The sequence below is a fragment of the Polyergus mexicanus genome, unplaced genomic scaffold (genome assembly GCF_030449975.1).
Source record: "Polyergus mexicanus isolate NDT 795.1 unplaced genomic scaffold, iyPolMexi1.0 SCAF_26, whole genome shotgun sequence".
NCBI classification, from domain to species: Eukaryota; Metazoa; Arthropoda; class Insecta; order Hymenoptera; family Formicidae; genus Polyergus; species Polyergus mexicanus.
The window spans coordinates 2,395,307-2,422,321 of NW_027223346.1; the positions used below are offsets into that span (position 1 = coordinate 2,395,307).

Sequence of the window (27,015 nt, forward strand, 5' to 3'; positions counted from 1 at the left end):
GACACGTAACTAAGACGTTCCGAACGAACAAAACTTGCGTACATAGCGATCTCAGCTTTGTGCGCAGAAAAACGTATATCCTCAATTTCCTTAATGTCGTGCAAGAATTTTCGACTAAACTCACTTACTGACACGTAACTAAGACGTTCCGAACGAGCAAAACTTGCGTACATAGCGATCTCAGCTTTGTGCGCAGAAAAACGTATATCCTCAATTTCCTTAATGTCGTGCAAGAATTTTCGACTAAACTCACTTACTGACACGTAACTAAGACGTTCCGAACGAACAAAACTTGCGTACATAGCGATCTCAGTTTTGTGCGCAGAAAAACGTATATCCTCAATTTCCTTAATGTCGTGCAAGAATTTTCGACTAAACTCACTTACTGACACGTAACTAAGACGTTCCGAACGAGCAAAACTTGCGTACATAGCGATCTCAGCTTTGTGCGCAGAAAAACGTATATCCTCATTTTCCTTAATGTCGTGCAAGAATTTTCGACTAAACTCACTTACTGACACGTAACTATGACGTTCCGAACGAACAAAACTTGCGTAAATAGCGATCTCAGCTTTGTGCGCAGAAAAACGTATATCCTCAATTTCCTTAATGTCGTGCAAGAATTTTCGACTAAACTCACTTACTGACACGTAACTAAGACGTTCCGAACGAACAAAACTTGCGTAAATAGCGATCTCAGCTTTGTGCGCAGAAAAACGTATATCCTCAATTTCCTTAATGTCGTGCAAGAATTTTCGACTAAACTCACTTACTGACACGTAACTAAGACGTTCCGAACGAACAAAACTTGCGTACATAGCGATTTCAGCTTTGTGCGCAGTGTCACATCCTGTCAAAATTTCAACCTTTTGAATTTCTATTTTTTTTTCTCCTCTTAAATAATCTAAGTCCAATAAGCGCAACTTAAATAGCGCGCCAAAGACACGCCATGACACTCGATCCCTCCGAGCGCCGAGGCGTGGCGCTTCGTTAGCTCTAAGGAAATTCCCACTACTACGCATCCCTACTCTCGGCAGCGGCCGAGCCGCCGAAACGAAGGAGCCCAGTGCGCGCTCCAACTTAGTGAGTCTACTCCGCCACTTCGAACCGTTAACAGCTCTCTTAGGAGAGCCTCTCCCGCGATTGTGACTCAATTCAATTCTAAGTTCGAATTCTAACTCTAACTTTAAAGTCAATTTCTAAATCCTAACTCTAGTGTTTAACCTAAATTTAAATAATAACTTTAAATTCAATTTCTAAATTCTATCTCTAGTGTTTAATCTAAGTTTACTAATAACTCTAAATTTAAGTCGAGTTAATGCAACAGTGTATAATTTGAATGAATATATTGTGCTGTATGAGAATTACGTCGACTCTTCATTAACGCACCTTATCCAACTCTTGCTTTAAGCCTTCCGCATCCGTAAGTAAACGATACGCATTTCAAGATTATTTCTCTGCTCTCATCCGTCTGGTTAACCTTTCTGTTAACAATATCCTGTTAAAAATCTACAGTTGTCGAAATACATTTTCGCCTGGCTCTATTCAATTATACACACATATACACGCTTACACCTGATATACAGTACCAGCAGTGCGGACCGCCGCACGCTGTTATTGCAATCAGTCCAAACACAAGATACAGCCGTGCGGTCCATCGCACGCCGTGTCCTCTGGAAAGCACACGCTTTCTTGATTAGAGCCAGTGATCAGTGATTAATTAAATAAATTAACAAATGCCAAAGACCAGACGTGGAGGAGTGAAGAAGCGCGCGCGTAAACTACTTCGCGAGTTGATCTTAGAACCCGTAGATCTCGGGCTATCGCAATACATTGGTGTAACACCGCGCTACGATCCTGAATACGAACAATTATTCGCGAATCATCATACCGCTACCTTAGAGATCTCGCGACGCGCCGAGTGCATAACTTGCATCAAATGGCCAGCCAAGCTGATTCCAATCGAAGTTGAGCGCCCAAGGACTCCACCCAGCGACATCGACGACAAGGATCCCAGGAAAGCCGGATATCGGTGAACCAAGCAAGGTATCCCGGACCGTTCGATTAACATCTCGACCATTCGTCGCAAGGTAAGAAATTATACTTATGCGACCTCTAGCCACCCCGAACCCCGGGCAATTATTACCAAATCCGTTTCGTTAAACGCGCGAATTCCTTGCGAGTAATTCACTTACCATACACGCGTCTTACAACATTGAGTTCTGCCATAATATAATATAGTTAAACACATCAAGAATATTCTAGAATATTTCGAAACGCGCGTCTTTCCCAGAGTTTTCGGACGAAACTTCTTATCTGATGGTTAGGTTTTGTTTTATGACGCGCCCTTCGAGTTTCACTTTTATGACTCACTCTTTGTCTAATACTGAGTTTCTCTTTCCTGACGCATCCCGAGTTTCACTTTTACGACTCGTCCTTTTTGCCTGCGTCTCGATTTCACTTTTTCTTTGACTCATCCTGTTCTCCGCGAATAGCTTAGTTTTCTGAATGCTTCCTCTGTTTTGTTTAATATTAAAGTATAATGCACCATTTTCGTTAAGTTCCACTCCCTATCTGCGAATCCATCGCGAATAACCTTGATCGCAGGTATCCGCGGGGAGAACCACGCGGTTTATTCGACCCGAAATTCGCGATCGTGTCCCGAGAAAAATTCTGAGCTCTGCAATCCCCGTCTCGCAGCCGGAATTCGCCGGGACGTAACAGCAGAAAAACGTATATCCTCAATTTCCTTAATGTCGCGCAAGAATTTTCGACTAAACTCACTTACTGACACGTAACTAAGACGTTCCGAACGAACAAAACTTGCGTACATAGCGATCTCAGCTTTGTGCGCTGCAAAACGTATATCCTCAATTTCCTTAATGTCGTGCAAGAGTTTTCGACTAAACTCACTTACTGACACGTAACTAAGACGTTCCGAACGAACAAAACTTGCGTACATAGCGATTTTAACAATGTATGCCGTGAAGCGGTTCTTCTCAATTTCCTTGATGTTGCACAAGAATTTTAGACAAATCTCACTTACTGACACGTAACTAAGACGTTCCGAACGAAAAAACTTGCGTACATATCGATTTTAACAATGTATGCCGTGAAGCGGTTCTTCTCTATTTCCTTGATGTTGCACAAGAATTTTAGACAAATCTCACTTAGTGACACGTAACTAAGACGTTCCGAACGAACAAAACTTGCGTACATAGCGATCTCAGCTTTGTGCGCTGTAAAACGTATATCCTCAATTTCCTTAATGTCGTGCAAGAATTTTCGACTAAACTCACTTACTGACACGTAACTAAGACGTTCCGAACGAACAAAACTTGCGTACATATCGATTTTAACAATGTATGCCGTGAAGCGGTTCTTCTCAATTTCCTTGATGTTGCACAAGAATTATAGACAAATCTCACTTAGTGACACGTAACTAAGACGTTCCGAACGAACAAAACTTGCGTACATAGCGATTTTAACAATGTATGCCGTGAAGCGGTTCTTCTCAATTTCCTTGATGTTGCACAAGAATTTTAGACAAATCTCACTTAGTGACACGTAACTAAGACGTTCCGAACGAACAAAACTTGCGTACATAGCGATCTCAGCTTTGTGCGCAGAAAAACGTATATCCTCAATTTCCTTAATGTCGTGCAAGAATTTTCGACTAAACTCACTTACTGACACGTAACTAAGACGTTCCGAACGAACAAAACTTGCGTACATAGCGATTTTAACAATGTATGCCGTGAAGCGGATCTTCTCAATTTCCTTAATGTTGCACAAGAATTTTAGACAAATCTCACTTACTGACACGTAACTAAGACGTTCCGAACGAACAAAACTTGCGTACATAGCGATTTTAACAATGTATGCCGTGAAGCGGTTCTTCTCAATTTCCTTGATGTTGCACAAGAATTTTAGACAAATCTCACTTAGTGACACGTAACTAAGACGTTCCGAACGAACAAAATTTGCGTACATAGCGATCTCAGCTTTGTGCGCAGAAAAACATAAGTAGGATAGATAGGCCGGTTTTGGATCAGTTTTGTGTGAGTGTGAGAGAGAGCGTATCGTTGGGGAGTAAGAGAGAGAGATAGTTTCGGAGCAGTTTGTGGGCGCCCGAGGGATGGAGAGCGGGCTGGGCGAGTGCATGGGGGGATAAGTAGGATGAGAGGGGAAGCGCGGCCGGGGGGAAGCGGTGGGTACGAGTCGCCGAGAGCGTTCGAGAGATGGCGCTCGGGGGGTGGCGCGCCCGACTCGCGACCTCGACGCGACTCGCGCCCCTAGCGCGCGATCCGCCGTCGCGATTCTTTAGGGGGGCGCTTCTAGCGCGCGATCCGCCGCTTCTAGCGCGCGATCCGCCGTCGCGATTCTTTAGGGGGGCGCTTCTAGCGCGCGATCCGCCGCTTGTAGCGCGCGATCCGCCGTCGCGATTCTTTAGGGGGCGCGCCGCTTCTAGCGCGCGATCCGCCGTCGCGATTCTTTAGGGGGGCGCTTCTAGCGCGCGATCCGCGAGCGGGCGGCGGGCGCCCGGCGTCGAGGGGGCGGGGGATCGTCGGTGGGCGGTCGAGCGGACGGAGGGGCGTCCCTCGTCGCTTTAGCGATGGCGAATCTTCGAAGGGTGGTGAAATAAAGAGACGTCGTCGTTCTAGCGAGAGAGGAGAGGTGTTTTTATTGTTTTCTTTTACAAATTTTTTAACGTATTAATAATACGACGATACGAGTACGCGAGCGAGCGTATCACGATTCTCCGAAGAGCAGAGCCTGCAGTTCGCAATCGATTATATCGTTGCGGTCGAAGTTATCGCTCTCGCGTATCATCGCGGGAATAAGCGCTTTATCGCGAGTGCTCGCCGCGATGTCGAGGAAACGAATTAGCTTGTTGTCCACGCGCGTGGTTAAACCGCTTAAAGATGCAACGATGCGGTTGACGCAAAGTTCCAGATTTAATATATTTACGACGGTGTTCTTCGATACGGCTAGGCGAATTTTAGGCGTTTCGAGACGAAGTATTCGGAGATTGTTGAGTTTGCCGAATCGTAGCGTCAATTGTCCGATGTGTATTGGCGTCGGGCGCGCCTCGTCGCGCTCGTCGGAGCGAAAGTGCGACAGGAGCGTGGGTCGTAGATCGAGCAGTTCCTTCCACGTATCCGGCGTTAGCGAGATCTCTTTGCCGTGGCAATCTCCGAGGACGATTTCTACGAAGGAGGGTCGGCTGACGTTAACGCTAATTTCCAGATGTTTATATGCGGTTTTGGTCAATGGATAGCGTCTTCCTAAGATTCTGAGCGGTCGCGCGATCGAGACGTCCGCGTCGTGTCTTGGCGTTCGATCGCGATCTCGTCTAAAAAATAGATATGAGCGATGAGAGAAACGGTGTTAGCGAATTATTAATTCGAATAAATGTTCGATAGTCTTACCCATTGTCCATTTTAGCTTTCTTAGCGTATTCCGCGCTATCTTCGCGGTCTCGTTCGGTTAGTCTCGATCGATCGTCGAATGAGTGTTGCTGTTGCGGTTGTCCTCCCATTGTCGCGTACATCGTCGCTCGTTCTTTCTCGTTTGTTCTTTTTCGCGCGTTAGCTTCGGTGTTCTTCGTTAATAATGAAGCGCTTAATGGATGAGTGGTCTTTATATACTCGCGTAGAGATCGCTTCTTCCCCTTTCGCGCGTTTTCTCTTATATATTCTATTTTTAAAAAATAACGGTAGGGTCGCTCTAGTCGGTCTCGTCGTCGATTCTCTCTTTCTCGATCGTGTCGCTGAGACGATAGACGCGACTAAGGAGATCGCGCAATTGCCTTAGCAATCCATCCGTAGGACACTCGATGCCGAGCGCGTGTAGATCGAAAGGACCCGCCGAGGTTATTTGTAAATTCGTTGAAGGCGTAGAACTGACGTTTGGCGAAGAAATATAGATTGCCATCGATGTATCGGAAGGCCGACGTTATCGCGGACGGAATTCCGGGAAATATATCTTTTAATGGAGCGTGTCTAATGACTATCATGCGACACTCGTCGATTTCCGCGACTTTATCATCGTCGTATACAGCGTAGGTTCGTCCCGTGTGCGTATTTATCGCCGCGTTGATTTTAACGTTTCGGGGAAGTCCGATATCGTGGAGATATCTCGGCCAACCCGATTTTAGTTTAAGACTGGGATATTCCGCGAGGTAGATCGAATCGTTCGCGAATAGAGCGAGATCGCCCGAGGGTCTTCTATACGCGGCGGATAGACGCGTGAAATTCGCCGGTAGAAACGTCGCGTAATCCGTGAGCGTCATGGGTCTACCGTAACGTTTCTCGGTTATGTCGACCGACCATATGTTGCGGCGATTAGCTATATATAATCGATGATTCATTATTAGCGCGGCGTCCACGCGTCGCAATGCGCAGAGATCCGCTCGCGCTGGATCGGTCGGCGCGACGCTCGTCGTCGCGGGCGTCGCGGTGGTCGCGGGAGTCGCCGTTGGATAATTTCCGTCGTCGTGAGATCCGTACAGATTTTGTATAGCGAGAATGTCTTCTATGCTCAGCTTAACTGGAAATTGATTCTCGATGTCGGGTATATATGGGAACATTATAGAGTCATTGCGCATACTATGCTGTAAACCCAATGCGTGGCCGATCTCGTGCGTTAGCGTTTGTAGCAGGTGATGCGTGTCGGGAGGATTTTTGTTTAGATACACGTGCCACGGTTCGGAATCGTCGACGTGTATCTCCGATGTGAAATCGGTTGTTCCAGAGGGAAAAAACGCGTGAGCTAGGGCTCCTCCCGGACCGTCGAAAGCTGCCGGGCAAATACCGACGTTTCGACGATTCGCGTAAGTGTGCGCGCCCGTTCGATACGATATTAATATATCGGGGTGTAACGGGTCGCGTGCGAAAGTTAGCGATGAGTTCGCCGCCCATAACGCGAACGCCGTTTCGGCCGTTCGCGAGATTTCCTCGCTAGCCATCTGAAAATTCCACGCGAGACGCGTCTTCGGCCATTTTCGCGCGATCGGGCTATACGCGCGATCGGGAATATCTGCGAGACCGCATCGCGGTTTACGCATAAGGTGAAGCGTAACGGTGTTTAACGCGCCGTTTCCCGATAATTGATAATATTCTTGAAACAGCGATAGCGCGCGACGCAGAGACGTCGCGTTATCGGACGACAGCGATTCTCCATCGTCTTTTAGAAAACCGTATACGCGCAGAAAACGAAGCGCCTCGATTTTTTCCGAGTCGAAGGGCGCGGCGACCGTCGTAGCGACGAGTATTGTCGCTAGAATGAGAACCGTCCTCGTATTAGTCATCGCGCGAAGCGGGGAAGACGCGATAAACTGTTGAGAGACACCGAGCGCGATTGATTCGCGCGTTCCGAGAGACGCCTATTTTTATCGGCGACGAATAATGCGGGTGGGTGGGGAGAGGGAGAGGGAAATGCGTTTCTTTCGACGTCGAGCGTTTGGAATACGCGTTATCTAGCGGACGCGCTCGAGTTCCTCTTTTGTTTTTTCTATTTTATTGTTCATTTGTCCTCTAAGAAGGACATTCGATGAGCGATTAAAGATATCCCTTCCAACGATACGCGTTATCTAACGGATGTTTTCTGTTATTTCCATTTTATTATTCGTTTGTCCTCTAAGAAGGACATTCGATGAGCGATTAAAAATATCTCTTTCAACGATGCGCGTTATCTAACGGATGTTTTTTACGTTTGTCTCCTAAAAAGGACACTCGATGAGCGATTAGAGATATCTCTTTCCGGTAATTAGAGATATCTCTTTCCGGTAACGATAAATTAGAGATACCTTTTTAGATATCCCTAGATACTTTTTTCCAGCGATGATGATCTTATTGTTCGCAGAGTATTCGGAATGCGCATTATCTAACGGATGTTTTTTGTTATTTCTATTTTTATTGTTCATTTGTCCTCTAAAAAGGACACTCGATGAGCGAGTAGAGATATCTCCTTTCCGGCGACGAAACGGTCGCGGAAGGAAGACGCGGCGCGATCGATAAATTGTACCGCAACATTCCGCGCGTCGATCTTTATAAAACGCGAGATCGTTTCGAGAAGCGTTAAAGTATTCTCGTTCGCGAGATAACGAAGTTCGAAACGACGGAACGTGAAGTGATGACAATTAAAATCGGTCGTGATCTGTTCGATATGGAACGAATCGAACAGATCATTAACGCGGCTGATTATATTAACGTAAATGGGGACTTAATCGCGATAAAATCCTATGTTTTGGAAGATCTCGCTACGGATTTGCGTGTGGAAGCGCAAGGTGTTATCGATAATAGTCCGGATTCGTTTAGACTCGCTTTCCAGTTAAACGAAGACGTAGATATCGCACGTTTAATGTAAGTATCTAATTGAAATTATAATAAATTATAATAAATTATAATAAGTTATAAAAATTATAATAAATTTTATTAATTTTTACTTTTATTAATTTTTACTTTTATTAATTTTTACTTTTATTAATTTTTACTTTTATTAATTTTTACTTTTTTACTTTTATTAATTTTTACTTTTGTATTTTAGACAAGAAATAGAAAGCTGTGTAAAAACAGCGCGAGAATCGCTTTATGATTTAATAAATAAAACGAGAACTATGCTCGCACAAGCGCAAAGCGTTCACAGCGCATTGCGCGACGCTCGTCGACGCGGCGAGAGCGATTTCGCCGTTCCCGAAATTAGGCGAGTCGTCGCATCACAGATCGATGAGGAGCCCGAATCGCGACCGATCGGCGAACTCGAATTACGATCAATGGAGAACGAGGCCGAACCAGCGACGGTTAACGAGAGTAAATCGCAGACGAATGTACGATGGGCGAACTATGAGCCCGAATCGCAACCGTTCGACGCGGAATAATTTTACGCGTTAATAAAGCGCATTTGTAAGATATAATTTTTATGAATAAATGTTATATATTAAGCGAAACGTTGATTTTTTATGCTTTTCTTTTCTTTTTCCGTATCCTCTCGTAATCATCTGTGTCCGCATTAAGTATATTTAAATAGATTTAAAATCTCTTTACTTTAAGTTTATTATGCAACCGCGATAATCTATGGATAATTATAAATTAAGGTTTTATTAGATTTAATTTTTAAGATTTGATATATAAAAATGTAGTTTAAATATAGAATGAAATACTTAATAATTAATTCAATACATTATAATTATATATAAAATTTAAAATATTCTATAATTAAATTTATTATGCGATCGCGATAAAATAATATCTATGGACAGTTATTATAATATCTATGGACAGTTATTATAATTAAATTTGTTACGCGACCGCGATAACGCGACCGCGATAAAGAAAAAACGCGGTTCGTTCGTATAATGTATATTTTGCAACAATATATAACATATTCGTGATTAAATTTATAGATTATAATTTAAAATATATAATTAATTTGATACATTATAACTTAAATTTATATAACTTAAATTTATATAATATAATATAATATAATATAATATAATATAATATAATATAATATAATATAATATAATATAAAATCAATCGCTCATATTGCGCAAACGGTCGCGTCGCTCAAACCACCAATCGTGCAATTTACACGCGTTTTCTAACGCGCAATTTTTCGCGTGGTATCCGCAATGAAAGGCCCGCGAAGCGTTCAGAGTCTCCAGACGTTCGATGTCTTCGTAATCGGCGTCGATAGTCTCGACAGAAACGGCTATATCGCGATCGTCGGCGACGTTTCCTAAGATCTCGATTAACCACTTCTTCTTCTCGTGACCTTTGACATAGATCTGCACCGTCGAATCAGGGTTAGATCCTCGACATATGGCATCTCGAACGAGTTTTTTCATCGACCCATAATTTGTGTGTCCATCATTCCACTTTAGCTGATGATGATTCGATATCAACCAACACGCTCGCGATTTTTCCGCTCTCGTGAGTAAATCCCACGACATCGGCGAGCGAAAGATGTGATGCGTCAATTCTACACCATTTCTTAATACGGCTACTTCTTTCACGACGAATTTTTCGTTAACTACGAAACCTTGAAGATCGACAAAAATCGGTGTGTCCATCGTCGTTGTTAGCGATACTCGAAGTGTTTCTTTCTAGATTTTTCTAAGCGTTTTATTCTGTCTCCATATTTTTTCGAGTATTGTTGCGCTTACACGATTCTGCGCACGACATTAGTGAGCGGATTGTATTCTACCACTCGATCGTGAATAATAAGACAGTAAGCTGTAGTATTAGAGGGGATGTTTTCCTTGCAGTCGAACTCTATGCGAACGTCCACAGTGGCGCTTTTAATTGACTCATTCTGTCGAGAACAGTAGATGACTACGAGTGGGCCGTGAATTAAAAATTTATCTAAATTTAAGAGCGTTTCGTCGTTTTCGCATCCGTAGTACGTTTTTCGAAATTTCGAATACATATCGTATAATACGGCGATTTTATGTTTATCGAAATCTAAATTCATGTCATCGTAAGGATAAAAATCGGAATTAAGATACAGTTTGACATTAGTTAGTTTACAATTATCGAATAAAGAAGGCTCCTCGGACAGAACGTTCTTCTTTCCAGATTGTAGCGCGAAGATAACGTATCGCGGTTTCTCGAGTTGTGTTGCCGCTTTGACGGCCCACGAGTGTTTGGTCGTGTTCTGTAGAAGCGGAAACTCGTAAAGATCCCATGAGCGAAAAGCGACGCTCAAATATCGTCCACTATCTAACGTGCGCAATAATCTTAATTTATTAATATCATTCAATACTATATGAGGCATTCGCCATTGTATTTTTAACAAAACGATTTTAGGTTCTTGCGTTTCGCGCGATATAACGCAATTGTTATCGTTGCGCGCTCGTATTAAAATAAGCTCGTGTCGCGCGTTGATCACAACGCGCTTGTAATCTTCGCAAAAACCTAATAGTACGTTAAGAGGTACGCAAAAATTAAAATCACCGATTGACGAATGAGTTGTTGCTAATAAGTCCCATCCAGCGTTTTTTAATATTTTACTTCTTTCGACTGTCAGCGACGCGTAATTTTTAATCGTACTCGTTATTCCAACGTTTCTGTTTCGATCGATCTCTACGCCATCGAGCTCGTAGCGAATTTCCTCGAACATAAACGCCGCGCAATTGTTTACTAATCTCGTTATCGATGCGATTTCCTCTTGCGCGCTCGACGTTTCCTTCGACTCGAGTCTGCCCTCAATGTAGATAAAACTGTCGCAAGGTAACATATACAAATCTTGCTGTTGTATAGGAATTCGTATCTCATCGCTATTTCCGAACGTAGTATTGGCGTAAGGGTTGTACGTGTGAGTTTCGATCTTGACGATGCGATCGTCGAAGATTGGCTCCCCACTGATACTTAGAATGTCGCACATTCCGCTTTTTACGAAGAAGCGGTTTTCGGCACGACGAAACCCAAAGAGCGCAGAAAAGTCTCGTTGGCAGCGGTTAGTCTTCCTCCCTTTTTTCTTCTCTTTTCTGTGTTTAGAGGTGACGCGACAGCGATAATAGGTGCGTTTCTCGCATTCGATCCATTCACTACGAGCATCGCGCGCTTCTCTACCGTTTTCGTCGCACGTGTAGACGAATCGTAATTTCTTCGCCGCGAAAATCGACCAATTTTCCGTTTTGGTCCACAACACGCACGTTTATATCGGTAATGGTCCGTGCGATGATCGGAAGGTAAATGATCTGCGTTGGAATTTCCGACACTTTATATCCAGGTGGAACGTTAGGCGCGAATTCGTGTATAGTATGCGCGGATTTGTCGTTATGATACGCTCCTGTTGTAACGTTGCACTCTATTCGAATAAGGTTAATGGCCATAATATTTATTGGCTTATCGGATGCGTACCATTTATTCGGTTGTAATACACGAGACGAGAAACCCAGGAGCGAACCGATATTATCGGGTTTTGTAAAATTTACTCGATATGCGCATTTAATTTCGCTTCTCATAGTGTTATCGTTACCGCGAAGCGTTATAGAATTTTCACTTTTATCGCCATTCTCATCGTCTTCGAAATAATCGTCATCAACATCATATATGTAATCATCATCGTTCGTTTCCGGTTTTTCATTTTCGCGTTCTCGTTCCTCCTCTCTCGCTCGTCGTTTATGACGAATCGCCGCTTTTAGATACGCGTTTATAGCGCTTAATTCGTAAGATCCTATTGGAATTGCGATAATCTCGTCATTATTATAGAAGTAAAATTTATTATTCGTAGAATTTATATTCGGTATCGTATTATAAGTTTCAAAATTGGTTAAACCTAATTCGTAATCGTCGTCGTTTAAATCGAGAGGCGGAAAATAACTCGCCGCGAGAATACTGCTTCGTCCGGAAAGAGTGAGAGTTAGCGACATGATCGGCGAGAGCGATCGAACTGCGTTCGATTGACGAATAACGGTTGATATTATAGTCGACGATTCCTCCAATCGACTTCTCGGAGAAATCGAAGACTCAATTGTCCGCAAATATTCTGATCGCGCGTCTGCTCGGAGCGACGATTGTATCGAATGTTCGCGTCGCGCCCGAGATAACGCGCGAGTTCGCGTGGAGGACGAAGATCGCCGAAACCGTCGTAGTAAATTGCGTCGCCCCCTTTTTTCGCGTACGCTACCCAATGAGTACCCGGTCCGGATGCGTCGTCTAAATTCACAATGCCGCTCTCATCGCGGCGCGCTTGCGACGGAAGCGCGTTGCGCATAAACACACCTCTAAAATGAGGTATGCGCGAGAGTATCGCCGCGCGATTTAATTGTTCGTTCGTTGTTGCTCCGACGGATGGGAGAATCTTTAGCGTCTGTTTACGCGAAGTTTTTTTTTAGCTCTTCTCGTTGAGGACACGCCACTTCCACGTTTGTACGGCGCGAGATATAAACCGCGACCTTCCATCGCGCGATCATGACGCTGCAACTCTTCCAGTTGTCGTCGCGCTGCTTTGCGATCGTTCACCGCTTTCGCGATTCCCGCCGCTCCCCCGGCCAAAGAACCGAGAGCTCCTAATAACGGTAGCAGGGGTAAAAAGCCGCCGCGTTTCGCTATCGGAAGCGTTCTTTTTCTCGTAGCGATTATTCTTCTTTTGTTCTTTTTTCTCTTGATTTTCGTTGTACCCATTCCAAGTTTTGTCTTCGATTTCATAGCCATCCATACAGCCGCCGCGGCGGCTCTCTCGCCGAGAGTCGAGTCTTTAGCCGCGACACGTTCGCGCGCTTTTTTGGCAAGCGCGTGGTCAGCGACGTGTCGATCAGCGAGCTCGCCGCTCCGCGAGTACGCGATATCGTGTTCGCGGCAGGCCGCGTCCAGAGGATTGACACCTCGATCGCCTCGCGCGAGTCGTTTCGCAAGACGAGTACCCGGTCCGCAAAATTGATATCCAGGTATATGTAGTTCGAAAGGGAGTGCGTTTATCGCTCTATTTAATAAGCCAGCGCCATGACTCACACCGTACGGCTGTTTCGCGAATTGCATTCGCCGCAATCTTTAACAAGCGGCGCCGGACCGTCGATGTGTGTTCGTTGCCAAGGGCGATTATAATGCTCTAGACATCGACGGTAGCGCCGCACCTCCGGATCCACTTTTATATATTCAGGCAGTTTCTCCCACAATCGTTCTACGTAGCGACCGAAATGCTTTAGTAAAATTATTTTCGGAATATACCGCAATTGATCGGTGGTAAAATCGAGAATATCGTCGCCATCTATTAGTAAGATAAACATTTCGATTCACCGCGCGCAATTCACTACTGCGCGATTGATGGCAATCTATTCGTATATAAATTAAAAAGTCTCGCCCTGCCTTACGCGAGTGTACCGCGCACGCGCGCAGCAAGAAGAATGCGTTTCGTGCGGCAACCGATCGCGATAAAGGTGACGAACCTCGATAATAAAACGCGACCGTCGAAAGAAACGCGTAGACACGATCGTCTATTACCGAGCGCTATTCGTTGCGTTATTTGCGGGCCTTCTAGTTGCGGCAAAACAAACGCATTAATAAGTTTGTTGGAGAGTCCGCATGGTGTACGCTTCGAGAACGTTTATGTTTACTCAAAGTCATTGCAGCAGCCTAAATATCAATATTTAGAAAATTTATTAACACCGATGGAAGATATAGGTTATTTCACATTTTCTAATAACTTTGACGTTATTTCACCCAGCGAAGCTCTCCCAAATTCGATATTCGTGTTCGACGATGTAGCGTGCGACAAACAAAATACTATCAGAGAATATTTCGCTATGGGTCGACACTCGAACGTCGATTGCTTCTATCTGTGCCAAACGTATGCTAAAATACCGAAGCATTTGATTCGAGATAATGCTAATTTGTTAATTCTTTTTAAACAAGATGGTACTAATTTACGTCACGTATACAACGATCACGTGAACACGGATATGTCGTACGAGAATTTTCACGCGTTATGTCGCGCGTGTTGGCGATATAAATATGGTTTCTTAGTAATCGACAAAGATAGCGCGCTCCGCGCTGGTAGATACAGACGAGGATTTAATGATTTCATTGTACCGTAGAACGATCAGTTGTCGCGAATACGTCGAACGCGTCAATCGCTCTCTCGCGAGTTAGAAGAAGTTGCAATGGCCTCGACGGATATCGGCGAACGCGAAAAAACAGCAAAAGAGATAGCTAAAACGCGCGCATCGATTCGTAAAAAACACAGAGCATTAAAAACTGGAAAAATAGAAAGCGAGATCGCGATAGAGAGTCGTTTCAAACCGATCGTCGAACCGCTGCGACGCATCGCTGATCGCGCTGAGCGAGACGAGATAGAGCGAAATGAAATTAAGCGCGAAATGATAAAACAAGACGCAACCGACATTTCACCCTCGACGAGCGTCGAGGAAAAATGGAAAGATGAAGCACTAACTCCCGTTTGGAAAAAACCTAAAGCGAAACGAATACGCGCTCGACGACGATTGAACGCCGTTTCTACTCCATTAAACGAATCTTTCGTCGAAAGAGATCCATTCGCGCGAAACGAAACCGAAGAATATGAAACGTTCGAATCCGAGAGTCTCGAATCGCCCTCGATATCCGAAATACCCGTTAAACAAATTTCGCGAATTGCTAAAGATCGCGAAATATCGCACGGTCAACTAGGACCGTTAGGGCGAAAATATATGGGGACTCTTCTCGGCGGAGAAGCGCCGAACGAGATTGATCACGTTTACGGAGTTTACATCGGCGAGAAAGGTGCGATGCTCGGCGATAAGCGATTTGACGTAGACGCGAATGATTCCATATTTATAGATGAGATTAAATATGTCGGTACTCCCGGTTTGTATGAATTAATTTTTATGAAAATTCCTAATAGTCTCATATATACAGAAAAAGATAAATTAACATACAGAAGTATATTGTTAACAACGAACGCTCATAGACGTGATCATGACGCTAAAAAATCTGTCTTAGGAAATAAAGGATATAAATACAAATTTATTATCGCTCCGCTTATTCACAACAGCGGCGCGAAAAAAACAGGCGCGGGTCGCGTATCGTCGACTATGCGTGTCACGGACAATAAAATCGATTACGTCCATTGGGACGATCCAAACGAATTAGTGGATCGTTTACGATTATTAGACGCTTCGCGTCGAGCTGGCAACAACGCTCACGAAAACGAGATTCTATCGATAATCGAGGAGCTTCGCGAAACAGGAGCGATCGTATAAATCGAACTGTCGCGTGGATGACTGTCGCAGTCGTACGCGGAATTCGCGATGTCCGTGAGCAAATTTGGCTCACCTTTAAAAAATCGAGGCTACGACGCAAGAACCGGAAGACTACGTCCGGCTATCGAGTCTCTGCGAAGTTACGTGCGCGATAACGCGCTGTGTCTAAGCTCTTCCATTGAATACGACGCGAGAGAACGTAAAATAAAACGCTTGGCTCAACCTGAGGAGGACGCCGATGCGACAAGCAAAAGCTACGTCGAGGGAATCACATCGCAATTAAGAAAAGACGCGAACGAAGCGGGGCAGGGCGTCATTCTACTATTCACGAGACTCGCTCAGCTCGATAGCGCTTTAAGTAAACGAATAGACGTCGCGGAGAGTTTCGTTTCCGAGATAAAAACACGCGATGACGTTCTGAGTAAACGAATAGACGCTGTGGAAAATTCCATTTCGAGAATAGAAACGAGCGCTAACGCTCTAGATAAACGAATCGATGTTTTAGATAAACGAATCAAAGGTTTAAGCGATCAAATCGAAGTCGCGAAAAAAACTATATCGCTCAACGCGACGGAGTTCTCGACGAGAAACGCGAACGATCGTAAAATAATGTTCAATCAAGGTAAAACAATACAAGAACTAAATCAAAAATCGCGTATCGCGGCGAATTCCGCAGTGAAATCCGAGACGAAGATACGAGAATTGGAAAATTCAACGTCACGATTGAAGAGAGACGCAGACGAGCTATCAGGAAGAGTGAGAGAACTGGCAAAGATTAGCGGGAGCGGCGAACCGCTCGAAAGAAAGATTAGCGGGAGCGGCGAACCGCTCGAAAGAAAGATTAGCGGGAGCGACGAACCGCTCGAAAAAGAGATTAGCGGGAGCGGCGAACCGCTCGAAAAAGAGATCCAATTCAACGTTATTCTCGAGAGAAAGAAAAAAGAATTATGAGCGTTAAAAAACGAAGATTAGTCGAGGAATTGCACGCGCCCGCGAGAAGAAACTTCTCGCGTCGTCGCGTTGCGGTGCGCGGGTACGACGACCTATGGCAAGCGGATGTGGTCGAGATGCGTCCTTACGCGAGACTCAACAAAGGCCACAACTACATACTCACCGTTATCGACGTATTAAGCAAATACGCATGGGCTGTACCGCTTAAGAGCAAAAGCGCAAACGAGGTTACTCGAGCGTTATCTAAAATAATACGAGACTCTAAGAGGTGTCCGAAAAATCTACAGACCGATAAAGGAAAAGAATTTTACAATGCCGATATGCGAAATTTTACGAAGAAGCACGAAGTAAATCATTATTCGACATATTCGGTGATGAAAGCGTCGATAGTCGAACGATTCAATCGTACGCTCAAAAATTTTATGTGGAAGTATTTCACGCTAAACGGAACGTACAAGTGGATCGACGAGTTACCACGACTCGTCGAGGAATATAACACGCGAAAACATCGCACTATAAATATGAGACCTGTCGACGTAACTCCAAAAATTGCCGATAAACTTTTAAATACTGTATACAGCAATATAAAAATCGCGGCTCCGGCGAAATTTAAAGTAGCCGATCCGGTACGCATCAGTAAATTTAAAACGATTTTCGAGAAAGGCTTCACACCCAACTGGACTACAGAGATTTTTCGAATAACTAAGATACAACGGACTAATCCCGTAACGTATCTATTAAAGGATTCGCGCGGCGAGCCGATCGCGGGAGGATTCTACGAGCACGAATTGTTGCGCGTTGGCGATCCCGACGTGTATCTCGTAGAAAAGCTGCTGCGTCGAAAGGGTGACAAGATTTACGTGAAATGGTTAGGAATGGACGAATCGCACAATTCTTGGATAAATAAAACAGCTGTATTATGATAAAAATGTATTTTTATTAAATAAAACTATATATTATACATATTATACATATTATACATATTATATATTATACATAACAAAATTGTAGACATGTTAAAACTAAAATAATCGTGTAATTATAAAACAAAGAAAAAAATAATAACACAATACAATTAAAATTAAAACTTGTGAAAATCGATTAACCGTTTAAATAATCGATTATAGAGTAATTATCATTATTAATCTTTAAATCGTATTTAAATCGTATGATTATAAAACAATCGTAATTTTGTACGAGTTCTCTCTTGCGCTCCATATAAACTCTTTCTCGCGCCGCTACGCGGCCGCCATATCCTGCGTTCTCTCTTTTGCGCTTTATGCGGACTCTTTTTTATATTTTATATATATTCTTCATCGCATTGTTAAGCGAACATCGTATCTCGCGGTAACTTTATTCTCGCGGTAGCTTTATTCTCGCGTTACTCTATATATAACACTTTCAAGAATATAATAAAGAGTCATGGAAATCATCGATCTGTCCAATTCGCGGCTAATCTCGACTCGATTTATGGCAAATTCTCGCATTCTATCTCGTTTGCATGTAGCATGTAGCATAATATATGTTCGATGCTAATGAAGTAGAATGCGAATTTGTCAAATCGAGTCGAGATTTGTCAAGACTTGGACAGAATGGTGGTTTCCACGACTTTTATATCGCAAAAACACAAAAAGTTCATTTTTTCGCGTTCTATACGAGTTCTCTCTCGCACCGCTACGCGGCCACCGTATCCTGCGTTCTCTCTTTCAAACTTTATACGTACTCTTTCTCGCGCTTTGTATACATTCTTTATTACGTCACTATGATAACGCTAAAACTCGCATTAACATCTTTTTCACATTATTCTATATAAAACACTTCCGAGAGCATAATAGAAAGATCGTGAAAATGTACGATCAGTCTTATTTATAATAGATTTTATATCTAATACCTATTATATATAAGACCGATCGAACATTTTCACGATTTTTTATTAAAATCTAATAAATAAAACCGATTAATTTTTATTAAAATCTATTATAATAAATTATATTCAAATTATATTCAAATTATATTCAAATTATATTATTCGCGCAAATTTGTTCTTCGAAACGATTCGTAGAACGTCCATCGATGTTTTTTCGACGCAATCGTGAATTATATCGAAAATACAATGATAATATATTATTTATAAAATATGTTTATACTAAATAAACTACTAACTAAAGTTTAAATGTTTTAAGAAACGTATAGTATTTTTTCGCTCCCTACAACGGTATTTTATAATGTCCCCACGGTAACGTATCCGTAGTTCCCGATATCGTGTATCGTTTGTCATCGTGCGGACTGAGCGCGATTTTTAATTCCGATACTGTATACATCTCGTGTAACTCGGATCTTACACAAAACTGCTCGCGCTTCATCTCGATCCCCTGTCGAAGATAGCGCGCGTAATCGTCAAACGTTATCGTTCTCGCGACAACGCCGCTCTTAACACCCTTGATTCTTTTTGTATCGCTTTTACCGGCGACTCGCAGCGCGTACATTTTCGCTCTAAGTCCAATAAATTCGGTCATAATCGCGCCAGCGTTCTCATCCTTCATCGCACCGGGTATTTTTTTATTAGCGAGAGGCATTCCATACGCATTGTTCATTGCGTAATCGCTCGTATCGAACTTGTCGATATCGCGCTTCATATTCTCGTATATATCCTCGCATTCGACGCGATAAATGAGACTATCCGTATCGGTGTACATTATTTTACACTTATCTCGATACAATGGTAGCATATACTCGTAGTGAAATTCGTATAAACGAATTTTAGATATATCGAGAATACACATACCTACATAAATTGGTTTATTGAACTTAATCTCGAGTTTACGCAATTCTACAGCTACGAGATCCTCCGCGAAAACGCTTCTACTGTGAAAATTCGGTTTCGCGATCATCGCCTCCGCGCCGTATCGCCCGTCCCATCGAGTCACGAGTCGAACATTCGAATGATTGCGCACGTTTTCCATAGTTTTGCCAAACACGGCATTATTCATTAATTTGTATAGATTTTTCTCAAACTCGTTTTTCGCGTTAATTCGTAATCGTGTATTCAGTTCGATATATTCGCGCAACCATGAAGATTGCGCGAATCGCAATATTCTGTGTATTTTCGTAATGCGTAATCCGTGTCGAACGCATTGCTGCAAATTGCGATAATATATCACGTAACGGTTCTTATCGTACAGTGTGGCGAGAAGCTTCTCGTCTCGTTTTCCGGGCGGCTTATCGCGCGTCGGGCAGAATGGCAAGTCAGCGTGAGAATCGTGAAGGTCGGACGGATATGCAAGGTCGACCTCTAGAATATAACCGATAGGCGAGTCCGATGTCACGGACATTAAGTCAACGCTCGTAACGTTATCGACCCATCGAAAATTTTCGTAAGGCAACGATTGACACATCGCCCATCCATACAAATTATTTATATCGAAGTACATGAGATACGACGATGGTTCCGAAGGATCGTACGACTGTAAATACTTGTTATTAGCGCGCGCGTATCTGTTGGAACATTGACTTAACCCGCCGCGTATTCCGCGTTCCACGAACATCACCATATCGATGTCGGTTAATAATTCGAATCGCACACCCGTATACTTTAACATAGCGTCCCATGTGTATCCCGGTAACGTGTAATAATACGCGGGATCTAAATTATAACTTCTCATACACGCGTCGCGAAAATTTTCGAAGACATCGGCCAATAGAAGAACGTCGGTCTTTAAATACAAATCGCTATAATCGCCTAATGTTTCGACGCGAAATCGCTCCCAGACTCTTATCGCGCGCGCGTAATCGCTGTCAGATATCGCGTCACCGATTAGCGAACTGTGAAAAGCCTCGCGCGGCGGTAGACAAGTCTCCAACAATTTATCTACGTCGTCGACATACTCGTACGGAAATACACCCTTTCGCGCGAGAAGCTCGAAATCGGCGTCGCTAAGATCGGAAAATTCCGAACGCGCGATCCTTAACTCGCTTTTATCTAGATACGACGCCAATTTCTCGAGACTCGCGCTTAGAAATTTGAAAGAATCCACAAAACGCAATTTCAAGCGTTTCCCGAACCATCCCTCGTCCCACGCATCTTCGACGTTCTTCGTGAAAGAGATGTATGTTTCTTTCGTTATCGGCAATATTTCCACGCTGCCGGGAAAAGCGTTAGCTACATCTTTAATGATAAAATGCGCGTCGTAACCCGATAAATTGTGAAAGAATACGGGAATTACGTAAGTATCCTTATAATTTAAATTACAATTCGAAAGCGCCGGACCTCTGTACCGTCCAGTCAGATGACAGTGATCGCGCATGCGAGCGTCTCCCAATTCGAACGGTTTCTCGCATATGCTGCAGTACGTCGCGTTTACGAATCTCTCCCATTCATCCGATGTAAGATTCGTCATAGGAGCATCGATATCGAGAACAGTTTTCGCGCGAAGCGCTAGATCGTGCAGTTCTCTAACGAATCACAATACGCAATTTTCACCGCGATAAGCTCTGTAAGTAGAGCTAACGCCATCGAGCGCGCATCGCGCGTAATATCCAGCGCTATAAACTTCGTGATGCTGAACGATAGATGTATTCGACGTTCTCCTCTCCTCTTTCTTCTTCAGTACGCATTCGAGATCAGCGTACACCACGAATGGAAGTCGCTCCTTTCTATTATAGTTACGAAACTCTAACCATTTGTCGTCTTTGGTACGAAGGACTATAGCGCACTCGTTCATCCTTCCGCAGTCCACGCTGTGAGCCGATAACTTATCGCTCGTTCGAAAATAGTGCATGCATCTGCGACATAACGCACATTTTAAATCTCGCGCATTATCAACATCGCGCGACGATTTTTTTAATTAGTAATCACCGATCGCATATATGCGATTTATGTCGTCTACCGCTGAGTTGCGAGCCGACGAGTCGCGACAAATTCTTAATCCACGCGAAATGCGTCGCGTCATCTCGTCGCGTCATATCGTCAAAATACAACAGATTAACGTGTCTGTTCTTTTTATCATCAGTGAGACGCAAAGGAACAACGCGACAACCGTCTTTTCCCTCCTTTTTATCTCGAACGGTATACACATTAATAGATATGTCGTTAATACGCTCGAATCTAGTAATTTTGTTCAAACTCATAGGAAATTTAACGCCCTTCAGATTCAGCACCGTCGTGTAATGCGGGTACGAAGATTCCCGACCCACGTTTTTTTCAGCTGGATACAGAGCGGCGACCACCGCCCATGCGAAACACGCATTGTCATTAGATTGCACGTTTATCACCGCTTTCTTCAACGCGATCTCTCGCGGCAATTTGACGCGACATCCCGCATGCATAGGATTGTATCTGTTCACGTTCACGGTTAAATTGAATATTCGCGATAACGCCCATCCGCTATCGCGCTCCTGAAATTCTTCCAACGAGGTTAGAGTAGCGTCGACCACTCGCTTCTCGTACCACTCTCGCGAGTCGGAAAGAGGTAGAAGCGGATAATTCTTCGTGACAATAGTCTTAACATCGATCTTGTCGCCCGAAACGAACTCGCCAACAAATACGGTATTGACCTTAACACCGTTATATTCATTCATAACATCGCGTATTCGATCGAGCACGGTATCTCTAGCGTCCTCGAGAAATCGTCGAGGTTCGATATAATCGAAATTAATAACCGCGCCGGTTAAAACGCGTCTAGAGAAAGCCGTCTCGATCTCGGACCACGAGAATCCCTCGCGTTCCTCTACGCCGCCTCCCACGCGTTCGAAACGTCGACGCAGATCGTCTCTCGCGCCCGTTAATCGAACGATTCGAGCGATAAGAGAATTGATCGCTCCGGTCGATCTCCCTCGGCGCTCTCCTCGACATCTCTCCCGCAGAGACTCGAGACACTCGTCGCACCGTCGCGCCCACGCGCGATACGCGTTCCCCGTCGCGACGTCCCGCGCGCTATCGAGAAGATCGCGCGCCTCCATCTCGTCACTCGTCGTCTAACGAACGCCAAGATTTTTTACAAATAAACCACGTCTCCTCCTCGTCGTAATTCTCGATGTAGAACAAAGCTCTCGTCTCGCAGCCGGCGCACCAATTATTCGACACGTCGAAAACCTCGTCGACGAGATCGCAAGCGGGCACCATCTCGCTATACACCGTTTTCGTCACGTGCGTCGATACGCTCTTCGCGAAACTCGAGCTACGCGCGCAATACGCGCAATATCTCTCGTTCTCCTCGAAATACTCTCCGTTCTCGAATCGGCAACCGAACTTAAAGAAACAATGCACGACGTGATTCACCTCCCACGAAAATTTCGGAATTCCGTATCGCTGTCTCCAATTGCGATAGAGCAAATAGCCATCGGCTCCGACATTCGCGAAAGGTTCGTCGAATCGCGTCTCGCTCGCCTCTCGCACGAACTCTTCCGCGAAATCGATCTCTTCTATACAGTACAAACGATCCTCTATATAACGTTCGCGTAGTTCTTTCTTCAAACAATTCGGTATCTCCAAATTCCATATATCCTCGACACTTCCGATTCGAACGTTCACCGCTCTTCCGGCTAATCTCGTTAAAGCGCTCGGCGCGCGCTTCATCGCGCCGCGAAATATCCTCGAACGCACTAACACCTCGAGATCATCGCGGCGTCCTTTTATAACGAGGAAAATAGCGAGGACGCGCCCCCGATTAACCGAACCGGATACTCGCTCTCGGACGCGCGACGTCGCCGGAAAATGAAAAAAACTCGCCCCGAAACGCGACGAGCGCGCTCGCGCTAACGCGCGCCTCGAGAGGAGGAGAGCGACGAGGGACGCCCCTCCGTCCGCTCGACCGCCCACCGACGATCCCCCGCCCCCTCGATGCCGGGCGCCCTCCGCCCGCTCGCGGATCGCGCGCTAGAAGCGCCCCCCTAAAGAATCGCGACGGAGAATCGCGCGCTAGAAGCGGCGGATCGCGCGCTAGAAGCGCCACCCTAAAGAATCGCGACGGCGGATCGCGCGCTAGAAGCGGCGCGCCCCATAAAGAATCGCGACGGCGGATCGCGCGCTAGAAGCGGCGCGCCCCCTAAAGAATCGCGACGGCGGATCGCGCGCTACAAGCGGCGGATCGCGCGCTAGAAGCGCCCCCCTAAAGAATCGCGACGGCGGATCGCGCGCTAGAAGCGGCGGATCGCGCGCTAGAAGCGCCCCCCTAAAGAATCGCGACGGCGGATCGCGCGCTAGGGGCGCGAGTCGCGTCGAGGTCGCGAGTCGGGCGCGCCACCCCCCGAGCGCCATCTCTCGAGCGCTCTCGGCGACTCGTACCCACCGCTTCCCCCCGGCCGCGCTTCCCCTCTCATCCTACTTACCCCCCCATGCACCCGCCCAGCCCGCTCTCCATCCCTCGGGCGCCCACAAACTGCTCCGAAACTATCTCTCTCTCTTACTCCCCAACGATACCCTCTCTCTCACACTCACACAAAACTGATCCAAAACCGGCCTATCTATCCTACTAACATATATCCTCAATTTCCTTAATGTCGTGCAAGAATTTTCGACTAAACTCACTTACTGACACGTAACTAAGACGTTCCGAACGAACAAAACTTGCGTACATAGCGATCTCAGCTTTGTGCGCAGAAAAACGTATATCCTCAATTTCCTCAATGTCGTGCAAGAATTTTCGACTAAACTCACTTACTGACACGTAACTAAGACGTTCCGAACGAACAAAACTTGCGTACATAGCGATTTTAACAATGTATGCCGTGAAGCGGTTCTTCTCAATTTCCTTGATGTTGCACAAGAATTTTAGACAAATCTCACTTACTGACACGTAACTAAGACGTTCCGAACGAAAAAACTTGCGTACATATCGATTTTAACAATGTATGCCGTGAAGCGGTTCTTCTCTATTTCCTTGATGTTGCACAAGAATTTTAGACAAATCTCACTTAGTGACACGTAACTAAGACGTTCCAAACGAACAAAACTTGCGTACATAGCGATCTCAGCTTTGTGCGCAGAAAAACGTATATCCTCAATTTCCTTAATGTCGTGCAAGAATTTTCGACTAAACTCACTTACTGACACGTAACTAAGACGTTCCGAACGAACAAAACTTGCGTACATAGCGATTTTAACAATGTATGCCGTGAAGCGGTTCTTCTCAATTTCCTTTATGTTGCACAAGAATTTTAGACAAATCTCACTTACTGACACGTAACTAAGACGTTCCGAACGAACAAAACTTGCGTACATAGCGATTTTAACAATGTATGCCGTGAAGCGGTTCTTCTCAATTTCCTTGATGTTGCACAAGAATTTTAGACAAATCTCACTTAGTGACACGTAACTAAGACGTTCCGAACGAACAAAATTTGCGTACATAGCGATCTCAGCTTTGTGCGCAGAAAAACGTATATCCTCAATTTCTTTAATGTCGTGCAAGAATTTTCGACTAAACTCACTTACTGACACGTAACTAAGACGTTCCGAACGAACAAAACTTGCGTACATAGCGATCTCAGCTTTGTGCGCAGAAAAACGTATATCCTCAATTTCCTTAATGTCGTGCAAGAATTTTCGACTAAACTCACTTACTGACACGTAACTAAGACGTTCCGAACGAACAAAACTTGCGTACATAGCGATCTCAGCTTTGTGCGCTGGAAAACGTATATCCTCAATTTCCTTAATGTCGTGCAAGAATTTTCGACTAAACTCACTTTGTAATAAACCGCTTTCGCGAGGCGGTCGTGGATAACTCGGTCGGGATCCGGGGCTCGTGAAAGGGTATCGAGAGACGAACGATAGATGCGTTAGGTAGAATATAATTTATTGCATTTAAATATATGTGTGTATACAGAGTGAGTGTGTGTGTGTGTGTAATTATTGTGTGTGTCGGTGTGTATGCGCTTGCATGTGAGTGAGGGATAAGCGAGCGAGTGCGTGTGCGAGCGAGTAATATCTGCGTGAGATTTACAATGTATATCGCAAGTATGTGTGTGTGATCGTGTGTATGCAGCCAAAACGCCCTCGCGTATGTGTGAATGTCGGAATCGTCTAGTGGCGGTCGCGTCGGTCGCTGTGCGTCCGAATTATATGCACGGTACGGAATGTGATTTCGGCGGATTCGCGAATATATCGATTACGTTGCGCGGATCTGGATTTCGGCAGGAGCCGCTAGCTACCGGGCGGTAATTTCGGTCGGGTCGGTGGGCGGTACTTAGACGCGTCGGTATCGATCTGATTGCGTCGATCGATGTCGCGGCCGGTTAGATCCTCCCCTTTTAAGCGGTACTTAGCGCGCCGTATTAATGGCGATTCCGGTCGCGGTAATGGCGGTCGCGGAATTACTACAAATTCGCGGAGATCGCGGTATTGTTCCGTCGGGGATGATTTTCCCGTGTAATGCAGGAGTGTAACGGCCGACGGGAACACCCGTCAACGGCAGGGAACTCCCTACCGCTGGATAATTGCCGTTGCACGCAGGTGGACGGATGCGAGTGAGGTGTCGAGAACTCTCGACGGAGGCTGAGTACGCCCAACCCCGTTTTCCTCTCTTTGCAATAGATCGGAAGGATCGCTCGTGGAGATGCCGCAAACTCTCGGCGGAGGCTGGGTACTCCCAACCCCGTTTTCTCTCTCTTTGAGCGGTTAGAGGATCGTAGCGGATTTCCAGGCGTCTTACAGACTCTGGCGGTTGCGGAAGATCTGGTCTCGAGGTAGAAAATTGGCTCTTATTTATACCGCTTTTTCCGGCGGGTGCGCGTGCGTAATATGCCTGACTGTTTTAAGGCATATTGTTTAAGATTGAACCGCCGCGCGCGACTCGGGCGGTTTCGGGAACGGTCGGTACGGTTACCCGAGCGCGGCGACGGTTCCCGGTAAACAAACGCGTCTTGACGGCGGTTATAAATTTGAACGCCTTTCTCTATATCTTAAAAATGGGCGCTCGGCGCCTCCGCATCATGCCCGACCGGTGTTTGTCGGGCGGCGGACTTCCGGCGGATCGACGGCCGGGTAACGGTGGAGGGATGCATCGTTACATCACCCCTCCGGTCTAGCATGCCTGAAATTAGAGGCATAAAACGGTTTCGGTTCCGCGGTGGTCGGCGGGTTTTTCGCTCGCTGGTTTCAATCTAAGCGGCGGCGGTAACGGAGTTCACCGGTCTTCGTGAACCTCATTACCCAGTGCCCCTGCGGTGATCGTATTTTATATTTCCGGGCCACGTGGACGGCGAAATGGGGCACGTCGAACGTGATGCCGGGTTCCACCTGGACCCGGATCGGTGGCGGCGGTAGCGGGCCGGTCGGCATCAGGAGACGCGGCTGATCTTCGCCGGTCTCTATCTCCTTGGAGTCCCGCGGTGGTCTGCGGGCCGGAGTGTTCGCTGGT

The 27,015-nt window shown here is 45.3% G+C and overlaps 4 protein-coding genes across 4 annotated transcripts; 1 reads left to right on the forward strand and 3 right to left on the reverse strand.

The window, feature by feature from the left end:
- Positions 1-4,646: 4,646 nt before the first annotated feature.
- Positions 4,647-5,610, reverse strand: LOC138943335 (uncharacterized). The gene is made up of 2 exons (XM_070314072.1): positions 5,433-5,610; positions 4,647-5,356 (listed from the first exon to the last, which is right to left on the reverse strand). The coding sequence occupies exons 1-2, from the start codon at positions 5,552-5,554 to the stop codon at positions 4,753-4,755; spliced, it is 726 nt and encodes a 241-aa protein (XP_070170173.1). The 5' UTR covers positions 5,555-5,610; the 3' UTR covers positions 4,647-4,752.
- A 120-nt stretch (positions 5,611-5,730) lies between these two features.
- On the reverse strand, positions 5,731-7,312 carry LOC138943449 (stromelysin-2-like). Its single transcript, XM_070314303.1, has 2 exons — positions 5,958-7,312; positions 5,731-5,791 (listed from the first exon to the last, which is right to left on the reverse strand). Exons 1-2 carry the CDS (start codon positions 7,310-7,312, stop codon positions 5,731-5,733), a joined length of 1,416 nt encoding a protein of 471 aa, XP_070170404.1.
- An 8,442-nt stretch (positions 7,313-15,754) lies between these two features.
- On the forward strand, positions 15,755-16,657 carry LOC138943450 (tropomyosin-like). Its single transcript, XM_070314304.1, has one exon. The coding sequence runs from the start codon at positions 15,755-15,757 to the stop codon at positions 16,655-16,657; it is 903 nt and encodes a 300-aa protein (XP_070170405.1).
- A 4,460-nt stretch (positions 16,658-21,117) lies between these two features.
- LOC138943451 (uncharacterized) lies at positions 21,118-23,055 on the reverse strand. The gene is made up of 2 exons (XM_070314305.1): positions 21,513-23,055; positions 21,118-21,439 (listed from the first exon to the last, which is right to left on the reverse strand). The coding sequence occupies exons 1-2, from the start codon at positions 22,613-22,615 to the stop codon at positions 21,118-21,120; spliced, it is 1,425 nt and encodes a 474-aa protein (XP_070170406.1). The 5' UTR covers positions 22,616-23,055.
- Positions 23,056-27,015: the final 3,960 nt, after the last annotated feature.

Coding starts and splice junctions, on each gene's coding strand:
- LOC138943335 (XM_070314072.1), bottom strand. CDS start 5,554: ATGTACGCGACAATGGGAGGACAACCGCAACAGCAACACTCATTCGAC. Junction 5,357..5,432: donor AAAGCTAAAATGGACAATGG/GTAAGACTATCG, acceptor TCTATTTTTTAG/ACGAGATCGCGATCGAACGC.
- LOC138943449 (XM_070314303.1), bottom strand. CDS start 7,312: ATGACTAATACGAGGACGGTTCTCATTCTAGCGACAATACTCGTCGCT. Junction 5,792..5,957: donor GGAATTCCGTCCGCGATAAC/GTCGGCCTTCCG, acceptor CGATCTCCTTAG/TCGCGTCTATCGTCTCAGCG.
- LOC138943450 (XM_070314304.1), top strand. CDS start 15,755: ATGTCCGTGAGCAAATTTGGCTCACCTTTAAAAAATCGAGGCTACGAC.
- LOC138943451 (XM_070314305.1), bottom strand. CDS start 22,615: ATGGAGGCGCGCGATCTTCTCGATAGCGCGCGGGACGTCGCGACGGGG. Junction 21,440..21,512: donor AAATCGCATATATGCGATCG/GTGATTACTAAT, acceptor GTTATGTCGCAG/ATGCATGCACTATTTTCGAA.